This window comes from Herpailurus yagouaroundi, unplaced genomic scaffold, assembly GCF_014898765.1.
Source record: "Herpailurus yagouaroundi ecotype Mexico unplaced genomic scaffold, PumYag 162, whole genome shotgun sequence".
NCBI lineage: Eukaryota > Metazoa > Chordata > Mammalia > Carnivora > Felidae > Herpailurus > Herpailurus yagouaroundi.
This window is the reverse complement of record NW_024412403.1, coordinates 71,475,656-71,497,031: the sequence shown is the minus strand read 5'-3', so window position 1 is coordinate 71,497,031 and position 21,376 is coordinate 71,475,656. Positions and strand designations below refer to the sequence as shown.

Sequence of the window (21,376 nt, the reverse complement as noted above, 5' to 3'; positions counted from 1 at the left end):
TTGAAAATGTAGTATTAAAGAATGGATGACTGAGGATCTTCAGTTGTGATGAGAATTGACATTACCATTATTGATCTAAGAACCTTGGTGCGTTTTTGTTTTAGAACAAGCACCTCTTTTCATATCTGTGAAAACAGAGCTGAAGATGGAATAATGTTGACATCTTAATGTTTCTTGTAGCATTTATTTGTTGTGTAATTAGTATCCTGTCTTATACATAGCAGTGACCTAAAGTTATATGCAGTTCTATAAACATCCTTATTTGGTGATGATTTAATGTACAGGTCAGGAAAATACAGGCTAAGCTAAGATACTGTCATTGTTGAGTTTACAGATAATTAAATTTTCATTTTTTGACCTTTCTTTTGATGTGGATTATCTTTTTTTTTTTTAATTTTTTTTTTTTTAACGTTTATTTATTGTTGAGAGACAGGGAGACACAGAGCGTGGGCAGTGGAGGGGCAGAGAGAGAGGGAGACGCAGAATCTGAAGCAGGCTCCAGGCTCTAGGCTCTGAGCTGTCAGCACAGAGCCCGATGTGGGGCTCGAACTCACGAGCTGCGAGATCATGACCTGAGCTGAAGTCGGTCACTTAACCAACTGAGCCACCTGGGTGCCCCTGATGTGGATTATCTTTTAGGATTTTTGTGTTGTTTTCATATTTTGTATATCAAGAGAAAGCCTCCTGTGAAGTCTAAACACTCCCTTCGTCCTCCAGTATTTTACTGAATTTTCGAATTAGGCCCCTTTTTGTGCTTTTAATTAATTTCATCAGTTTCCTTAAATATGGGAATGAAATTGATGTTAGTGTGTCCTGACTTCTGCTTTATTCTGTGGTCTGATAATCTTTTCCCAGAATGTCTTTAATATTCTCTTCCAGATAGATTTTTGTAAAATCTTGGCTTATTTCTCAGTTTGTATACTCTTGATTCTTAGTACTGTATTGCCTGTTAATGAACTCTTCAACACATTATTTACTTACACACACACACACACACACACACACACACACACACAATCATTTTGGAAACACCTATATGTAGGCTTAGTAAAGGATTAACCGTGCAGTGGCTTTGTCACAGTGGACTTTTTGTTTATTTGTAAAATTGACTCTTTTTTTTTTTTTAACAGATAAGTGTAAAGCAGGAAATTACTTTTACTGATGTGTCTGAGCAACTGATGAGAGACAAAAAGCAAATCAGAGAGCCAGTAGACTTACAGAAAAAGAAGAAACGGAAACAACGTTCTCCTGCAAAAGTAAGAGAATATATTAAGGTGGTGGTCCCTAACCTATTGATTCCAAACTGTTGGTTAATCTTATGGGCAGGAACCTAGCTGGATTATAAAGCAGACAAAAATTTCACGTGGCTTCGTAAAGTTGGAATGTTGTATCGGGAGAATGGGATGCATGTCTGCATGGAGGTGGTGGGCGATTGGTTTCAGTTTTTCCACTTTTTTCACCTTATCTTTTTTTCTAAAAACAAACTTTTCTTTTTCCATGTCTCTCTTTTCTGCGCTTGCTGCTCATTCATATTAATATTACAATTTCAAGAAAATTAACCAGTTACTCATCAGGGAAATGTGGGATACCTGTACTACAATGTAAACTCCATGCCTGGAATAGTAGGCATTTTAGACCCTTAATAAATACTTGATGGGTAAATGATGGATTGGTAAATAAGTGACCTAGTAAATACTAGTAGTAATTGTCTGCTCTTTTTCCTCTTCAGTACAGTAATAGTTGACTATAGGTGACATTTTGGTATTCCTAAGAAGTATCTGAACTTTGAGCGGTATGTTTATATCTTTATAGTTAACTTTTCAAATTCTGTTTTCCCTCATATAGTGAAGAAGGATTTTTTTAATAAGGTCATATTATAATATGACCTAATTTTGATGGCTACTTGTTTTTGCATTTGTGATTTAGGTAATCATTATTTATATATTTTGTCTATTTTTGGACTCCGTGATATGCTAGAGCCAGCTTTGTATATAAAGATTAATAGATTGAACTTCCTGATTTTTTAACAGTGTGTAAGTGATTTTTACATTGAAGTTCTTAATGGTTTTTATAAAGATGTCTTTTGATACATCATACTATATTCGGGGATTGCTGTGTTGTTGGAAGTTGTGTTCTCATTGCCTTCATTTTAAATCATGCCACACTTAAAATATTTGGGTATAGATCTTTGTGTGTTACTGAGTCAGAGGGCTTGAATTTTTAAAAAGGGTTCTTCACAGTATCACTCCTTCCAGAAATGTTGTACCAGTTACATTGCTACCTACAGTGGACCTGATGTGTGTCTGTCTTTACTCTCAAGTGTGAGACCTTTCTTTTTTGTAGCTTAAAGTGGACATCTCATTATAGTTTAAATTTTGGTTTATTACTGGCCATACTAAACTTTTTTCCTGCCATAATTATTGGCATTTTATATGTTTTCATGTTTTGTGAAATCCCTCCTGTTTTCCTTCCCCTTCTTTTCTGGGGGTTAATTTTTTCCCCAGTGATTTATATGATACTTTTTTCCCCCACATTAATGAATGAATCAAGTTCTTCATGTATAGAACAATACAGGGTTTTGGGAAAAAATTAATTTATAAAATTGCAATAGAGATTATGTTACTTTGGGTTCACTGCCACTCTATGGGGAATAAAGTCTTTTTAAAAAAACATGATTTGTGTAAGTTCTACATTCTCCTTGACATTGCCATCTTTTTTCCTGGTGCTATTGAGTGTAATGTATTCTGAAATTCTGACTAAAACTCAGATTGTTATCTTCTAGTAGGATGTTATTTGGAATCTTTATTTGGTGATATGTTCTAGGTGTTTGTAAATACAGATCAGAGTTTTAGAGGTTTTAAGCTATTTTGCTTGTCTAATTTGTAGGTAAACTCATTTATAATGTATTGTAAGTATATGTGTATGTACTTGCTAGATAAAGGATTTGGCCTATTTTACGTATATTACATACAAGAAAATGTTTTGGAAAGGTCTTTTTAGGGAATTCTTAGGAGAGTGAAATAACCAGAAATAATACATGGGAGATGAGGGTTTGAGAATAACAAAAACAATAAGAAAAACAGTAATTTTTTATTTTTATTTTTTTTAACATTTTTTAAAATTTATTTATTTATTTTGAGAGAGAGAGAGGAAGGGCAAGTGGGGAGAATTGTCTTGACACGTTACATGTAACAGAGAATGGTTTTGGATGGTTTTTAACATTGGTCTGAAGTCTCCAGATGAATAATTTTTGCATCTGGAGTCTTAGAACTTTGAGCTGAGGCAGAACCAGTGTGTTATTTTACATTTTCTCAAGTTTGTTTTAAAAAATTTGCACATAATATTTTTCATTAAAGTAACTGTTTCTGCCTTTTTATAAGAAGAGAAAGAAAAGGTTATCTCGTGTTTATAAGTGAAAGTGTTGTTTGTTTTAAATTCCTTAAAAACAGTTTTAAGTTTCTCAAAGAACTATAACTTGTTGTGCTTAGAGGACTCCACTTTCCCCTAAAACCTTTCCCAGATCTTGAATTTTGTTATTATGAATATTTTTAGTGTGTGCCACCATTGTGTCATATTAGATTGGGGATCTTGTATAGGAAATATAACTAATGTGGTAGACTTTTAGTTAAAATATTAGAGCTTCTACATCCCTATAATTGTGGCTCCTTTCAAGGTAAGCTTTGTAGTGAGAAGTACTGTATTGTTATGTCATGTTTAGCTGCTGTGGATTTGAAGCAATAATTGCTTTCTAAGCCTTTATCATATGGCAAAGCATTGTCATCTTAAAAATTGAAAATTGCTAAAATGCACTTGGCAACATCTTTGAAGAAGAAGAGGGTAGTCAAACTAAGGAATGTTAGCTAGGTCAAGTTATTTGGTACTATCCTGGATTAAGCTGTTTTATGAAAGTAAGTTCCCTACATAATAAAATCTTGCCCCTTTTAAATGCCAAATTTAATTTAATTTTAACCACTTCATTGGAAATTTTTAATGTGTTTTCTTTTTAAATATAACGCATTTGAACTATAATGTCTAGTCTAATGTCTATGTTGATGTAAATGTTTACAAAACTTGTATGTATTCTAACGAAGCCCTTTGGGAGGACTTGAGATATTAGGGCTTTTTCCCCCTTACCCTGAAAACTCCTGGCTGGTAGACTTTAAGTATTTTTTGACTGCTTATACTTGCTCATTGTCTCATTTTTTTAATGACATGCTATTCATTTTTACATTGCTATACTTAGTTCCATTGCCCCTTTGAATCTTTTTCTGTTTTGTTGTGGATTAGGACTATGGAGAACTGAAGTTATTAGAAATGTGTGAAAAGTCTTAGTAAACTTAATTCATTCTCAGTACATTCATGTTAGTGGGTGTCCTCCTGGCTGTCATTAGAATCCCCTATAGGGCTTTTCCAGTTAAAAAAATTTTTTCTTAAGTTTATTTATTTCAAGAGACAGTGGGGGACGGGTAGAGAGAGAGAGGGAGAGAGAGATCCTAAGCAGGCTCCACACTGTTAGCACAGAGCCTGTTGCGGGGCTTGAATTTACAAACTGTGAGATCATGACCTGAGCTGAAACCAAGAGTCGGATGCTCACCCAGCTGAGCCACCCAGGCACCCTGCCCTGGCTTTTCCAGGTTTAAATACCCAGGCCTCATCCCTGGGGATTCTTGTTGTGGGGCTTTCCATTTGTACTTTAAAAGAGTCCAAGGCAATTGTGATTTATGTTTAAGCTTGGGAATCTCAAGTCTTAATACTAGAAGTTTCTGAACAAATGAGATATTACTTTGATACTGACTTGTTATGTGAATCAGGAAGTAACATTTCACACCACAAAGTTTTTATGAGGATTATTGAGTTAACATCAATGAACTCTAAAAATCTTAATTTTAAAAAAATTTTTGACGTTTATTTTGAAAGCGAGTGAGAGCAGGGGAGGGACACGGAGAGAGGGAGAATCTCAAGCAGATTCCACCTGGTCAGTGCACAGAGCCCAACGTAGGGCTTTAAACCCATGAAACCGTGAGATCATGACCTGAGCCAAAATCAAGAGTCAAGTACTTAACTGACTGAGCCACCCAGGCACCCCTGTTTATTTGTTTTTGAGAGGGAGAGCACAAAGGTGGTTGGGGCAGATAGAGAGGGAGACAGAATCCCAAGCAGGCTCTGTGCTGTGCCCAAAGTGGGGCTCTAACACACGAATTGTGAGATTATGACCTGAGCTGAAATCAAGATTGGAAACTTAATGGACTAAGCCACCCAGCTGCCCCTAAGAATCTTTTTCAGTAAAATATAACAATATTATCTTAATTCAGTATTGTATACATTTTATAGGTCTTTTCAAATGTCTTAGTAATTGAATGAGATAGAGCAGAGTACTTTTAATTGCTTCTTTATTCTGAAATGTATCTCCTTTTTCATTCATTCTCTCAGCAAACAATTTGGTTGCCTATTATATGCCAGAATCTCTTACCAAGTGCTGAAGAAGGGAACTATGTTTGTTACAATACTTTAGGTGCTCTGCGTAGAAATTGATTATTCAAAGTTATGTTGAACTCAGAAAGCATACAATATTCCACAAATCACATAGATTGTAAATATAGAGAATCCTTTCTCAGCAATTTATTATAAAACCATTGGTTCCCAGAAAAGATTTGTGATTTTGGTATCAAAAAGATCTTAAATTATATAAAATTGAGAAAACTTAATTAAAGGGGACAGAGAAATAGATATTACCAGGCATTTCTCATACTTTCTTCTACGCGTTAACTTGATTGTGGAAGAAGTGGTGTTGAAGCTGAAGAACTGCTTATAAGACCAGGAATAGAAGTACAGAATAGTATTTAAGAGAAAAATGAAGAGGAACATTAGTAAAAGAAGTATTAATATTTTATTTCTCTCATTTCCCAGGGAGTTCTGTATTCTGGATAAATAATTTTCCCATAAAACCAAACCCCCCTAACTTTAAAAAATATTTTGATGTAAACCTTTCTTTAAAAACTGTTGCACATTTTTTTTTGCCTAGTATTTAGGAAACCTGAGAGAAATGACTCTTTCTAAAACTCATGGTTATTATGCTGAGCATTAGTTATTGTACCATACTTACAAGATAGTGAATTTCATGTTCTGGCACTATCAGAAGCTTGTCATTTTAAATTATTGTTTATTTTTTTATTTTAGAGAAAGAGAATCTTTTCTTTTTTTTTTTTTAATGTTAACTTATTTTTGAGAGAGAGAGCAGGGAAGGGGCGGGGCGGGGGGCAGAGGATCCAAAGCTGGTTTTGTGCTGACAGCAGTGATGCCAATTCGGGGCTCAAACTCATGGACCGTGAGATCATGATCTGAGCTGAAGTTGGATGTTTAACTGAGCCACCCAGGTGCCGCCCCGAAAGAGAGAATCTTAAGCAGACTCCATACTCAGTATGAATCCTGACACAGGGCTTGATCCCATGACATGGCCTGAAAAGCTTTTCATTTTAAAATGAAATTTGTAATATATAAAATCTAGTATGGAGAGATAGTAAAAATCTGAAGAATCAAAGTGACAGTGTGAGGGTGGGATATCAGAGATAACCAGGATGGTCAAGATGTTGTGGTGGTTATTGCTGTGTTATTTTGTCGTATGTCTTTGAAATTGCACTATTCTTTTATTTCTAATAGGATTTGAAGAATAAAGAGATTTTTTAATTAATTAATTATTTTTAATGTTCTGTTTTATTTTATTTTTTTTAATTTTATATATGAAATTTATTGTCAAATTGGTTTCCATACAACACCCAGTGCTCATCCCAAAAGGTGCCCTCTTCAATACCCATCACCCACCCTCTCCTCCCTCCCACCCCCCATCAACCCTCAGTTTGTTCTCAGTTTTTAACAGTCTCTTATGCTTTGGCTCTCTCCCACTCTAACCTCTTTTTTTTTTTTTTCTTCCCCTCCCCCATGGGTTCCTGTTAAGTTTCTCAAGATCCACATAAGAGTGAAACCATATGGTATCTGTCGTTCTCTGTATGGCTTATTTCACTTAGCATCACACTCTCCAGTTCCATCCACGTTGCTACAAAAGGCCATATTTCATTCTTTCTCATTGCCACGTAGTACTGCATTGTGTATATAAACCACAATTTCTTTATCCATTCATCAGTTGATGGACATTTAGGCTCTTTCCATATCTTGGCTATTGTTGAGAGTGCTGCTATAAACATTGGGGTACAAGTGCCCCTATGCATCAGTACTCCTGTATCCCTTGGATAAATTCCTAGCAGTGCTATTGCTGGGTCATAGGGTAGGTCTATTTTTAATTTTCTGAGGAACCTCCACACTGCTTTCCAGAGCGGCTGCACCAATTTGCATTCCCACCAACAGTGCAAGAGGGTTCCCGTTTCTCCACATCCTCTCCAGCATCTAGAGTCTCCTGATTTGTTCATTTTGGCCACTCTGACTGGCGTTGTTCTGTTTTATTTTTGAGAGAGAGTGTGAGCAAGGTAGGGACAGAGAGAGACACACACAGAGTCGAAAGTAGGCTCCAGGCTCCGAGCTGTCAGCACAGAGCCTGATGTGGGGCTCAAACTCATGAGACATGAGATCATGACCTGAGCCGAAGTCGGACGCCTAACCAACTGAACCACCCAGGCATCCCAGAATAAAGAGAATTTTAGAAGATCTCATTCTCCACCCCCACTTGCAGTGAACTGACTCACAACAGATGAGAAACTTAAACTATCACCTCTACATTGTCTTTTGGTTTTTGTTGGTGTAGAAGATGGTTTACATTGATTTAAGAATGTATGATGGGGCACCTGGGTAGCTCAGGGCTCAAGTCATGATCTCAAGATTTGTTTTGTGGTTTCAAGCCCTGCATCAGGCTCTGTGCAGACAGCATGGAGCCTGCTTGGGATTTGTTGTCCTTTCCCTGCTCTCTCACTTGCTCTCTCTTTCAAAAATAAACATTTAAAAAAAAAGAATGTATGATAAAATTTACAATCACTAGCTTAAAATATGCCTTAATACTTTTAATAGTACGTAGCAGATAGAAAATGGAGAAAATCATGTCTGTCTTTTCGGACAGTAAAACTTTTTCACTGAGGGGTGTCTATATCTACTAATGGACCATGAGATTAAGAAAGCGGATTAATTGAGGAGTTCCATTCAGTTTTGAAATTTTTTACTGAGAAATTCTCTCTTAAATTTATAAACAGCTAAGAAAAATATGTTGAGTATTGTTTGGACTCTTACTAATTTCTCTATTCATGATAAAGCCCAATTGCTTGGTCTGTATAATATGCCATATTTCTCCAAAAGCGGGAGTGACAGGAAGCACGATAAAGCATGTGACGATATTATAGGAGGCATTTTAGGACTTACACCTTGAAATCTAAAATCTTTGGTTGTAATCGTGTTCATATGTTGAGGGGGAAAAGAAAAGCAAAAATATTTTATGGTACTGGGTTAGTAGCAAATGGGACTGCTAATCTCTAAGGCAGACACATTTAACTGGTAGATCGCCTTCAATGAAAAGATCTTGAAAGATTGTGAACAAGAACAGAAGCCACATTTATACCAAGGAAGAAAATTTTTCGTATATTAATGTGCCATTTCTTTTCACTAAGGGACTTTTGTTCTTGGCATACCCACCTCTCTGGCGCTGTTCAGTAACTTTGAAAAATTGAAAGGCATCACTTTTGGCAGAAATTTTTAAAAAGAATAAAGTGGTGAGCTGTGAGGATGTTTCGTATGGGTAGCAGGTAGCCACGTCATTGGACATTTATAGACTCACTATGTTCCAGACACCATTTTGGATACTGGGGCTATAGTGATGAGTAAAACAACAAAATTACATGGTTTTATTTAAAACAGATTACAAATTGGAAGAGCCACTGGAATTCTGAGGCAAGATGAATTTTACTCAGTATCTTTTATACAAATATGTTTGTTATTCTGGCCTAAAAAAAGAAAAAAAAATTAAATATAAAATGTCCAAGAATTTTTCTTTGAATTTAAAAATATGCTAGATTTTTCAGTTTTCTTATTCACAAGTCAGTGTTAGCTGTTTCATCTATAAAATCCACCTTAATAAAAGGCAGCACTACCTCCAATGCCAGAAAACAATGACCTGGGACTCCTTAACTCTTCATAAAAGGGCTTTGTACAGTCAGGGATGACATCCGTTTCACATTAAGTAACTTGGGCCAGATTGGTTCCTTACAGAGCCTTTCCTTGCAGTTGCTATGCCACCGAAAGCTATTGAGCTGCCATGGGTTTTGGCACTTGGATCTTTGTATTTGTTATCAACATATGTGGAAAAATACCTGGTGCTATCTTGGTTTTGGTTATGTTTTATATAAAGTGCTTAACATCTTTTTGTTATTTATTTTATGTTCGAGATATTTTGAATCTTGTTTTAAAAGATTTTGTGTGGGTTTTTTTTGTTTTTGTTTTGTTTTGTTTTGCCCAGTGTTAACTTGCATATTATTTTGTGACTTGGAGGGGTCAAAAAATTTTAAACTGGCCAGAGATGAAGCTTTCTCTTCTTACTGACTCTCATCAGGAAGCTGTGACACCCACTTCCATTTTTGTGCCAAATGTTTCTCTTTATGACTCTGGTGCATAAGACTTTGAAGCTTTGTTGACCACATTGGCAGTTTGCCCAGAACCCAAATATCCTGTGTAATTTGCATGATAATTACCATTGATTTACATACAGTACAGGCTGAGTTGTCTTCCTGAATTTAAAGTAAAAAAATGTTTTAAAAAATTAAAGCCTTTCCCCTCTTACCTCTCCTGTTTTCTAGGTTTGAGAAAGGGTCATAGCTGTGTTTACAGGCCCTAATCAGTTTCCACAGGCCTTTGTATTTCCTAAGATGTTACATAGATTGTTGTACCCTATGTGGGACACAGTTTCATAGTTCCACTCTATATGCCCCCACCTCCAGTATTGTTTCCCTCTTACTTGCTGTGCTTCTCCTGATCTGATCTCCTACTAGTTTCTTATCTTCACATCATATTCTGCTATCTCATTTCTTCTCACTAATGAAAAAAAAAAAAAAGATTATTTATTTTTACTCTGCTGTGTGTCCGATGAGTCAGTTTAATGTTGCATGTGGAACAAATGATTGATAAATTGGAATACATGAAACCCAAAGGTGAGCTGCTCTCTGGCCCTGCCCAAACCAGGCCCGTAATAGTCTCAACCTCACGAAGCCCAGGAAGATAAGGTTGATTTCTTTGTCACCCATCTTCTTTCTCCATAGCCGTTCTGATTTATTTATCCAATAAATGTTTTTAGGAATGTGCTCAACAGTAGCTTAGCAGTCTTAGAATAAATAACCTTAGACATCCTAGACTGAACCAGACTCGAAATTCTATGCTGGATGACTTGAAAACTTAGATTGCTCTTTTTCTCTTCTTTAAAAAAGGGGGGGGGGGGGAGGGGGAATGCAACAGGTAGCATTTATATAGTTCAGAAGAGCGTTTAAGTATAAACAGTGTAGAGTCCCCCTCCCACTTTATCTCCTCTCTGCCAAGTTCCCGCCATCACAACCAAGGCTACTATACATGTTTTATGTGTACCCTTCTTAAATATTATGCATATACAAATATATATCTTTGTATGTACTTTTTTATATACAAAAATATGCAGAATTGTGTACAAAATTCTAAACCTTGAATATTTTACTTAATAAATCCTGGAGCTTTTTCCATATAAATATATAGAGAGTTTTCTCATTTTATGTTACAACCACATAACATTAAATTGTATTCATTTTCCATGATTTATTTAACCAGTCCTATGCTGATTGATATTTATGCCATATGTATCTAAAACATAAAACTTTTGTCCTATGTTTGTGACAGTTTGAAATTGAAAATAAAGTTATACTCACCCTAGCAGAGAGCACTTAGGGACTCTGTTAGACATCAGCTTTGGAGAAGGGACAGAGTGCTGAGATCTTATTTAACCAAGTTCCAAGGTTTTACTACTAATTTTTACCATTCTGAGTCACATTGTACCTTTCTACAATTAGTGATAACATTATTCTAATAACCTTTTCAAGTTTGGGGGGAAAATGTCATAATTTCTGGTGACCATTGTTTGCATTAAAAGGCATTACCTTGGGGCGCCTGGGTGGCTCAGTTGGTTAAGCATCGGACTCCGACTCAGGTCTTGATCTCACAGTTTGTGGGTTCGAGCCCTGCATCAGGTTCTGTGCTGACCAGCTCAGAGCCTAGAGCCTGGAGCCTGCTTTGGATTCTGTGTCTTTTTCTCTCTCTGCTCCTCCCCCATTCATGCTCTGTCTCTCAAAAATAATTAAACACTTAAAAAACAAATAAAAAAAAATTAAAAGCGTTACCTTTGTATTATGTTTTTAAGACTTCTTTTGTTTTTATCTTTTTTTGTTTTTAACTAGATCCTTACAATAAATGAGGATGGATCACTTGGTTTGAAAACCCCTAAATCTCACGTTTGTGAGCACTGCAATGCTGCCTTTAGAACGAACTATCACTTACAGAGACATGTGTTCATTCATACAGGTATTTCTTGAATTAAAATGGGCCTATGGCCATTAAGAGATTATTATCTTTACTATTTTCATCTTTGTGTAAATGTCATTCATTTCTAAGACTGTAACTAACCAGGTATTTATTTCAAATCAGAGATTTCATAGGCCAGAATATCAGAAGGAAACCAGGAAAACTTTAAATGAGAAAACAATGGGCATGAATGTGCATAATGAATTAATTATAATTATAATTATATATAATATAATTAAACACTTATCTGGCTTAATGTGTTCTTTTCAGTTAGAGAAACTGTTAAAGAATGTATTATTAAAAGCCTATCAACATTTATTTTTCTCTGCAAGACATCCAGATGGAGTTTGAAATAGGAATTTGGGAATCAGATATTAAAAAATGATAATTAAGAACATGACATTATAGAGAGCAGAACTAAAGACTAATCACAGATCCTTGGGGAAACACACTGGACACGTAGGTTAAATTAAAGGATATGGGGTGGGAAGATAGAATAGTAAGGTACGTTTGATGAACTAGGAAATTACAGTATCCCAGAAGCTAAAAGAAGAGACAGTTCCAAGGAGGGTATAATCAGCAATGGCACAACCTTCATAGAGGATAGAGAGGAATATAGAGAACTGAAGAAGAGCTGTTAGAATAAATAGCAAAGAGAGCACGAGTAGCTTTTAAGAAAGCAGAGTATAAGGGTTAAAGCACAAGTGGGTGGTGGAGGATTTGAAACATGGGGTAAACTATTCTATTAAGAAGAAATGGTGAAAAGGAATGAGAGAAAGTAATAAGGTTGGAGTGTTTCAGGATTTCTGGAAAGTTTGTTTGCAAAGGACAGACCTGAAGAATACTTACTAGGAAAGGTTCCAGCAGAGAAGGAATGATTGAAGAGACAAGATTAAAAAAAAAAAAAAAAGGAAAAAGATGTTTGAAAGTTCCCAGAGTCCTGGAGAAAATAATTGAAAGGGCATAAAGTGATAGTTAGCCACAGAGAACAAGGTGGGTGGATCTTCTTTTGGATAAAAAGAAAGAAGAGATGTTTAAGATACCGTAGATAACCTGTAGAGTTCTTTCTAGTCGTCTGATTTTTCGATTGTTTTCTCCTTCCCTCTCTTTCTTCTTTTCTTTTCCTTTCCTTCTCTCTCTCCCTTTCCTTTCCTTTTCCTTTTTTTCAGATATAGAGCAGATTTGATCTCATCTTTCTATGATTGTGAGAATGTGTATTTTCTAATTGTGGGGGGAAAATTGAGGAAATAAAATTCTGTTAAATTAATGAATAGTATAAAAATATTTTATGGATAATTTGGAATTTTCAAGAATTTGGGCTTTCAAGATTTATCTTTCCTCAGAAATAGTAACTATGAACTGTGTTTTATCCAGTAACTAATTTGTGGATGTGAAATTATTTTAAGGTGAAAAACCATTTCAATGTAGTCAATGTGACATGCGTTTCATACAGAAGTACCTGCTACAGAGACATGAGAAGATTCATACTGGTGAGTGTTGCCACCCTTCTTAGGGTCATTAAGTTTATCATTCCAAATATGGGGAAAAATTTTTAACAGATAGCAACTGCTTGCCACTTTTCATCAGTTTTGTTTCTTAAGAGTGTATATCACAGTTTAGATTTTTCCTTTCAATAAATCAATCTTAACTGTTAAGACTTGGCTTTAATGTCCAAGCCCAATAAATTACTTTGAAATAGAATTTCATAATAAAAATATATTTAAATTTTTTTTTTCCAACGTTTATTTATTTTTGGGACAGAGAGAGACAGAGCATGAACGGGGGAGGGGCAGAGAGAGAGGGAGAGACAGAATCGGAAACAGGCTCCAGGCTCTGAGCCATCAGCCCAGAGCCCGACGCGGGGCTCGAACTCACGGACCGCGAGATCGTGACCTGGCTGAAGTTGGACGCTTAACTGACTGCGCCACCCAGGCGCCCCGATAATAAAATATATTTAAAAGGATGTAAGAAGATTTTTGTGAAATAGCTTTTTCCTAAGATGTTTCAAAAGTTTAGGGTTAGGTAATTATCGTTCATATTAATTAGTGGCAAGAAGCAAAATGCCTGAGCCCTAAGATACCACACTTTTTTTCCCTTACTAGTTCATGTATATAGCTTACTGTGTCAAGAGAGTTGTAATCCTTATAAATTGGAGACTTCCAGTTTTTTGGGCTAAGTTGTTAATGATTTAGAAACAAATATTTTAGATCACTTACAAAGGAACCCATACCTTAAAAAGTTAAGTCTTATTTTAGAGCAGGTGTTTATTTGCTTTTATTTTATTTTATTTTATTTTATTTTATTTTATTTTATTTTATTTTATTTTATTTTTTGACAAATGTAAAACCAAGTTTTATATATGACCTTGACTTAGTAGACTGTTAGCTTTTGACTTTGATGTCTATAAGCATGGTGAAAAGTGTTTCTTTAGAATTTATTTCTAGTGTTTTGCCTTTTTGTGATGGAACAAAAGCAGAGTTGGTGAATTGGTATCACTTTGATTCTTAACATTTAAACAGATTTGGGAATGATGGTGATATATGAATATTGAAAATACTAATGTTCTTCATATTTTTCCATATTAAGTAATTAAGCAAGTATCTGCCCAGTGTTGTTATTTTGATGTTTTCTCAAGGTACCTGTAGTACCTATGAAAGGGCATCCTGGACAGTTTGTCATATAAAAGAAGCAACTTCTTCTGCCTAATAACTGCCCTTTCTTTTTGCCCCTAACAAAGAAGCATGAATGTGGCCGGTCTCCTTAAATAAAACTTCCAACTGTGCAGCACATGTATATACTTTAAAGTTCTACTTTTCAGAGATCATTATGCACAACATCCATTTCAGTTTCTTAAGTAAACATGTATTCATCACTTCCAGATGGAAGGGAGTGTAATAGGCACTTTGGGAGAAAGAACAACTTTATTGATTTTATGCAACTTGTAGCCAAATTTATATTTCTGTACAGTAATAAAACCTGATCAGGTAATGACAAACTGCTTAAATAATTTTGTATGTTCTTAATACCTATTAGGTTTTGATGATTTACTCATTCATTCAACAAAAATTTACTGAGCCTTCAGTATTTTTCAGGTATCAGAAATACACAGGCAATATAAGGTAGTTTCCATGAAATTTATATTCTAATGGGAGAGACATACATATAAACAAGCACAGTGTGAGAAGTGTTGTAGAGTTTTATACAACATGCTGTTGTGCCCTTGAGCAAGAGTCAGATGTGTTAGCTATTAAGGGTATATAGGGAAGGGAACACAGAAAAACTGCAGGAGGCTCAGTTGAGAGAGGGGGGGTGGGGGGAAAGAGGGGAGTGTGTGTGTGTGTGTGTGTGTGTGTGTGTGTGTGTGTGTGTGTATCTGACAAAAAGATTTTTGAAACAGTACTTTCTGTTACTGCACTCTGCTATTTTCTGTTCTGTTCTAGTAAATTTTTCTTTAATGTGCTGGTCACAACTCTGTAATCTCACTGGAAAAACAACTGTGCTAGGCCAGGAATGGTATCTTGGATTTAAACAGGTTATAATGGGTAGTTAATATTTATTGATAATTTACTAAGATCAGATATTGTGCTAATAAATATTTTGTTAAATAGCTCATTTAGTTCTCACATTAATCTTGAAAGAGGAGCTATTACTGTCCACATTTTTTGTTGAGGAAGTAAGATGAAGCACACAGAAGAAGTTAAGAAATTTTTCTAAATTTATATAATCTGGTAAATATATGATGGAGCTACGATTCCAACTTAACTCTGTGACTCCAGATATACATGTGAAATCACTTAACTGCAGAATGGGACTAGAAGCAGAACAATATCTTTGGACTGTTTTGAGTTTTTCTTGCTATGCCACTAAGCCACTTACAGCTTAGCCTTCCTAAGTTATTTAGTAAATACCTTCCTAAGATATTTAGTAATATCTAAAAAGGACGGAAGCAAAGGCTGGGGTTCTCATGTTATAGAGTATACAGTTAGAAAAAGATAAGAAATTGAGAGGAACAACCAGAGCAAACCAGTAACTATGGTTCCTTAACAGAGAAAAGTTTCTTTTGAAGAGAGACTCCGTTTGCTTCACTGTTCACCCCACCTCAACCCCCCAGATGGAACTGACAAAAAGGGAATTGCTTTTCCTTCTTCATTTTCTTGGTTCTTTTTATGGACTCTTTCTGAAGACAGTAAGGTATTTTTGTCTTGTAATCGAGATACCTGTAAGCTATACCTATCTGGGAATATATATTTAGAACCACAAATATGTTCTCCAACATGTATTATTCTGTCCTTACTGTTCTTCTTTCATGTTTTAAATGGCTTTTAGTTTTGGAGAGGGGGGCAGTGCCCTAAAGTTTGCCCATGTCAAGGCTTTCTCTCTCTAGGTTCTTAATTTAGAAGAATGCATCGAAGTAGTTATGGCAGTAAAGAAATTTTGTGTATTTTTATCCATTTTTAAATTGTCTAGAAGATAATGAGTCATTTATCAACTGATCCTCAAAGGTCATGTCATGAGAAGAACTGCTAGTTCCTACAGGCTCAGTTTTCCTTATGGTCTCCCTCATTCCTCTAGGCCTCATTCTACTGACTCCTCTAGCTTTCCCAGTCTCCAAGCCTGTACTCTGCTCTATTTGCAACACGCTTGAAAATCATTACCTGCTTGACTGCTTTTGTCACCAATCAAGAAATCTGTGGCTTTTAAAAACCAAAAGCTTGATTTGCTTTTCAAATAGAAAATTGTAAAACTCAGCTTGGACAGGTTATCACTTAATAATGTTTCCAGAATGTGGCTTAACCTATGAAATATCATTTTTAGGGGGAGTACTGTTTCATCTAGAGGCTGATCCATGAAATTCTGGTTAAAGCTGTAGCCTAAAGCATTGAAAAGGGCAAATATTCTTGGGACTGCTATTTTTGGCATTTATGGGAGATTTCTATCTTCTTTGTGAATGTGTTCTAGGCCCTTTGCTTACGGTATGTTTGGGAATATGGGAGAGAAGGTGTGGACTTGAAGCCAAGATTGAACATAAACATCTTAATTGATCATTTTGTTTAGGGTCACATACATACCAAAGTAAGCATTCATTGTCACTGACAGATTTACGATATCATGTACTTTTATTTTATCTACGGTGTCTTTTCCTTTGCATTTTCAAATGCATATATAGACTAAATTTTCAAATAACATATATCCAGTTATGTTCTTCTCTAGGCACCTTGTCACACTTTTACCCTAAGGAAGTGGCAGTCTTACTGCCATGGAGAAGGGGGTATGGGTTTGAGGTGTAAAGAACTTAATATAATTTTCAATATTTTATTTTATTTTATTTTATTTGTTTTGGGAGGGGGAGAGGGGGAGAGAGAGAATGAATATGAATCCCAAGCAGGCTCCATGCTGTAGTGCAGAGCTGGATCTCACGAACCTTGAGATATCATGACTGAGCTGAAATCAAGTCGGATGCCTAACTGACTGAACCACCCAGCTGCCCCTCAATATTTTATTTTAATTTTGTATTAGTTCTCTAAATTCCAATAAATAGTAAACCACAGAATACCTATCTTGATATTCTGCCTGTTTTAGCAAATTATGGTTATTTCTTATAGTATGGCAGTTTTCATAATTTATTTTTATCTCATTAGTAAGATGTCAGGAGCCATTTTTGTATGTGGGGAAGTTTTTATAGAATGTTCTTCCTCCCTAAAATAAAAAGGATTTTGAAAATAAACCAAATCATTCAGAGTTAAGCATTTTCATTAGTTTCTTTTCCTTTTTTTTTTTTTTTTTTTTTTAAGGCTTTGGGGGCGCCTGGGTGGCTCGGTTGGTCAAGTGTCCGACTTTGGCTCAGATCGTGGTCATGAGTTTGTGAGTTCGAGCCCCACTTTGGGCTCTGTGTTGACAGCTCTCCGCCTGGAGCCGGCTTCAGATTCTGTCTCCCTCTCTCTCCGCCCCTCCCCCGCTCACACTGTGTCCGTCTCTCTCTTAAAAATAAACATTAAGAAAAAGCTTTTTAAAAGCTTTAGTTCTTCATACATACAATGTATAGATGAAACATAAGAACCTGGAAAACCTGTCACCTAAGTTAGCACTCTTTACACCTGAAACATGTTGAGCTGCTTTTCCTTTTGACTCTGACTTTTATTCGAAACCGTGTTAAATCGCAACCGTGTTAAAAGGCTGAAAGGTTGAACGTTCTTTTTTTAAAAACCAGTTGGGCTAGTGGGGTGGAGTAAGAATGTTGATTCACCCTTGACTAAATTAACTCAACACTTTGTACTTCCTTCATTATAGTTCAGTTATTAATAAAACATACAATTTTTTCCTCTTATTTGAATCCCCAATCTGTAGTTTATTAGCTATAATAGAGAGAGGTCTCATTAAAGGAAAATGTTACAGACCTAGTTAGAGTTTAACTCTTGTTTGTGGAGATGAAGGAACTGAATACTGCTTTTGCTACTGAGGATGTTGCCTGCATTACTTGCTGCTGGCACTATGATTGCTGAAGCTAGATACTAGCACTGGCATGGGCAGAGCCTGCCAAGAAAGATTAAGCAGGGAACTAACTACAGATTGCTGTGACTGACATTTCTCTGGTTTAACAAAGCCAGAAACCAGGTTTTTTCCCTCTGTAAAACTGTTGATAGTTCACACTAAAAGATTTGATTACACATAAAATACATATAAAGCTTTAACACTATAAAACCAAGTATCTCAGTAAAGATGTAAAAGAAATCATACACACACCCACATATACACATGTGTATACACACACATACCTACATAAATAAAACTATGTCATACTTTTAAAGTTTTTTTATTTGTTCAGAGAAGTCATTCTGAAAATTAACTCCATTTTAACATTATGCATTAGTACCAAAATACGGAGAACCAGAGGCTGTATAATGAAAGTTGCCTAGTTTTCAATTGTGTATAGTTTGTGTATGTGAGTCCCTTCCCCTCAAATCCATGTGAAATGTTCTTTGTTAGTTCATAGTGTCTGTAGTTAAAAAAAAAAAAGTTTATCGTTTGTTTTGACAGTCTCTAGTTTAACAAATTGGGAATCTCGAAGTAGTCTCATTCTTTTATTTGTATCATTATTGAATGAGTGAGCATGTGAGTGGGATGACTCACAATTTGACAAGTCCTGTACAAGCAAGTACAGACAACATGTGCTTGAAGTGTTTAGGCCAGTGAGGATTCAGATTGGTGGCTTCGTGGAAGATGTTAGAGTCTTCCATGTGTTGTTACATGGCAGTTAGGTGTCATCACGGGAACTATAGGTAGTAGAGCAGGAGCATGATGAAGCCAGGACCAGGAGAAAAATCTGGTGTATTGAAGTTGGGAATATTTGGGCAAAGATAGGTAAGCAGATAATAAGTTCAGAAACACAGAGAGAGTGACAGACATTTTGAAAGACATCAGGACAATTGGAGATGCCACATAACAGGACAAGCCGTGTGTCCTGCTAGGTATGCTAAATGTGCTAGGTTAAAAGAACCGAAAAGAGGCAGGTACTTTAAGATAGTTAAAAAGCTAGAAATTCCTAAGAATTCAGATCATGACCCTAATAATAATGTCAAATAAATTTATTGAGTACCTGTTCTCTGCCAAGAACTGAATTAAACAGTACATAAGTTATCTCACTTTATCCTCACAGCAGTCCTTCAAAGAGAGGCTACTATTCTTCCCTTTTTTTTTCTTTTTTTTTTCTTTTCTTTTCTTTTTTTTTTTTTTACAGGTAAGGAAACTGCGGGTCAAAATGATTAAATAGTAACTTGCCTCAGTGTGCGCAGTTGGTTAACAACACAGTCCAGGTCTTCAGAATTCATTCTCTTAACCAGTATGCTATTCAAAGGGTAGATCAAGCACCAAGAAAATTTGGGGTTGACAAAAACTTTTGATTTTAAACATGGAGGTTTTTATTTTGTTCGGGTAAGAGCAGAGCCACTCAACAGACCTGGCCTTACAGCTTGCAGGTAACTGGGTGTGCCTGCCTGAAATGAAGTCTGTGGATGTAGGAGTAAGAGCAGATCCCACCTGATATGGAGTAAACAAAAGCAAGATGGACAGTGTATAAGTGGCCATTCTGAATAGAGCAGAAAAGGGGATGGTGTAGAGTGGGGGTGAAGAGCTAAGACTAGAAAGCTTGATTTTAGAACTGTATTGTCAAATCTTGATGCCAGGCTAAGGAGTGACAAATTTATTATCCTGTAAGCATTATAAAATATCAGGGCATTTAAATTCCATGTTGGAAGTATATTATTGGTCTGTGAAGAAAAGTGGAAATTTAGTGAATGTGTTACTTTTTTTGTTAACTGTTTAGAACTAAACGAATAATTTATTCAGATAATTGCAAATGTATTAATCAAGTTTATTTTCAGGTATTAAAGGTTTTTAAACAAATGAAACAACATTGTTAAGCTTTAAGGAATGTAATATTACTTCAGTTTTGTGACCAAGTTGTGAGAAGTAGGCAAAATTTGGAAACAAATGGAGTATTGCAGTGAAACAGAGTTATGTATTTTGGACTTTAGATCCTCTTCATTGTTGTTTTTAATATTTAAATTTATGTACTTTGAGAGAGAGAGCAAGTGGGGAAGGGGCAGAGAGAGAGTAGAGAGAGAACCCCAAGCAGTCTCCATGCTGTCTGTGCAGAGCCTGGCGCAGGACTCGATCTCATGAACCCTGAGATCATGGCCTGAGCTAAAACCAAGAGTCAGATGCTTAATCAACTGAGTCACTGAAGTGCCCAAGATTCTCTTCATTTTTGGACAGTATAGGATGCACTAATTCTCAGGAAAAGAGCTGAAAAAGGACTCCCCACATTTAACTTAACACATAGAACTTCTAAATTTTTTGAAAGTTACTTCCGGGCAGCAGTTTCTCAGTTTTGATTGTTTTAAAATCATTTTTAGTTACTTTAGAAAATGTGGTTAGTCTAGAACAAGATAAATTACTTTAATATGGGTCTTTCCCTGACTCCCCCCTACCCCTTATTATTTCATACTCCACAGAAGATGAAGCATTAAGACAGTTGAATCTAAATCTGATGGTTTCTTGTACACAATCTTTTGGAAGAATACACAGTTACTTCCTTGAGTTCAAATACCTGAAGACCTTCAGTATTTGAAGCATTTTGACAACTACTACTTATTATTCCAGAATTCATTTGAGTGGATTACCAACATTCATGCTTTTTACATCTAGAATTCGTTACATTTTCAGATGTTTGGATTGGCTGATAAAAAAAAAAAATTATTGGTTGGAAAAGTTTTTCATTTGACAACTCTTAATGACAATTTCGGGATTCATATATTTTATTAGGGTCTTTGATGGAAGAGTGGCTGACAAAATGTACTGTCTGGTTTGGACAAAAGATGAAGAAATAGGATATAGAGTAAGGCAATCTGATTTTACTTATCAAGGTTATTTGTTCTTATTTTCCTGGATACTTTAATTCTTTTTAATGTTTATTTTTTATTAAAAAAAATGTTTTTCAATGTTTATTTACTTTTGAGAGACAAGAGACAGAGTGTGAGTAGGGAAGGGGCAGAGAGAGAGGGAGACACAGAATTCAAAGCAGGCTCCAGGCTCTGAGCTGTCAGCACAGAGCCTGGTGCAGGGCTCAAGCCCACGAACTGTGAGATTATGACCTGGGCTGAAGTCGGACGCCCAATCGACTGAGCCACCCAGGTGCCTCTAATGTTTATTTATTTTTGAGAGAATGGATATGAGGCAGAGAGAGAGGGAGACACAGAATCGGAAGCAGGCTCCAGGCTCTGAGCTGTCAACACAGAGCCTGATGTGGGGCTTGAACTCACGAACCATGGGATCATGACATGAGCCAAAGCTG

The 21,376-nt window shown here is 35.9% G+C and overlaps 1 protein-coding gene across 6 annotated transcripts in view; it reads left to right on the top strand.

Moving 5' to 3' along the window:
* ZNF148 (zinc finger protein 148) overlaps positions 1-21,376 on the top strand; it is a 125,920-nt gene that overhangs the window by 82,319 nt on the left and 22,225 nt on the right. For all 6 annotated transcript variants that reach the window (XM_040484784.1, XM_040484782.1, XM_040484779.1 and 3 more), the window contains 3 exons: positions 1,131-1,256; positions 11,403-11,526; positions 12,933-13,016. In XM_040484784.1, coding sequence (XP_040340718.1) covers positions 1,131-1,256; positions 11,403-11,526; positions 12,933-13,016 — 334 coding nt within the window. The remainder of the gene's footprint in view (positions 1-1,130; positions 1,257-11,402; positions 11,527-12,932; positions 13,017-21,376) is intronic.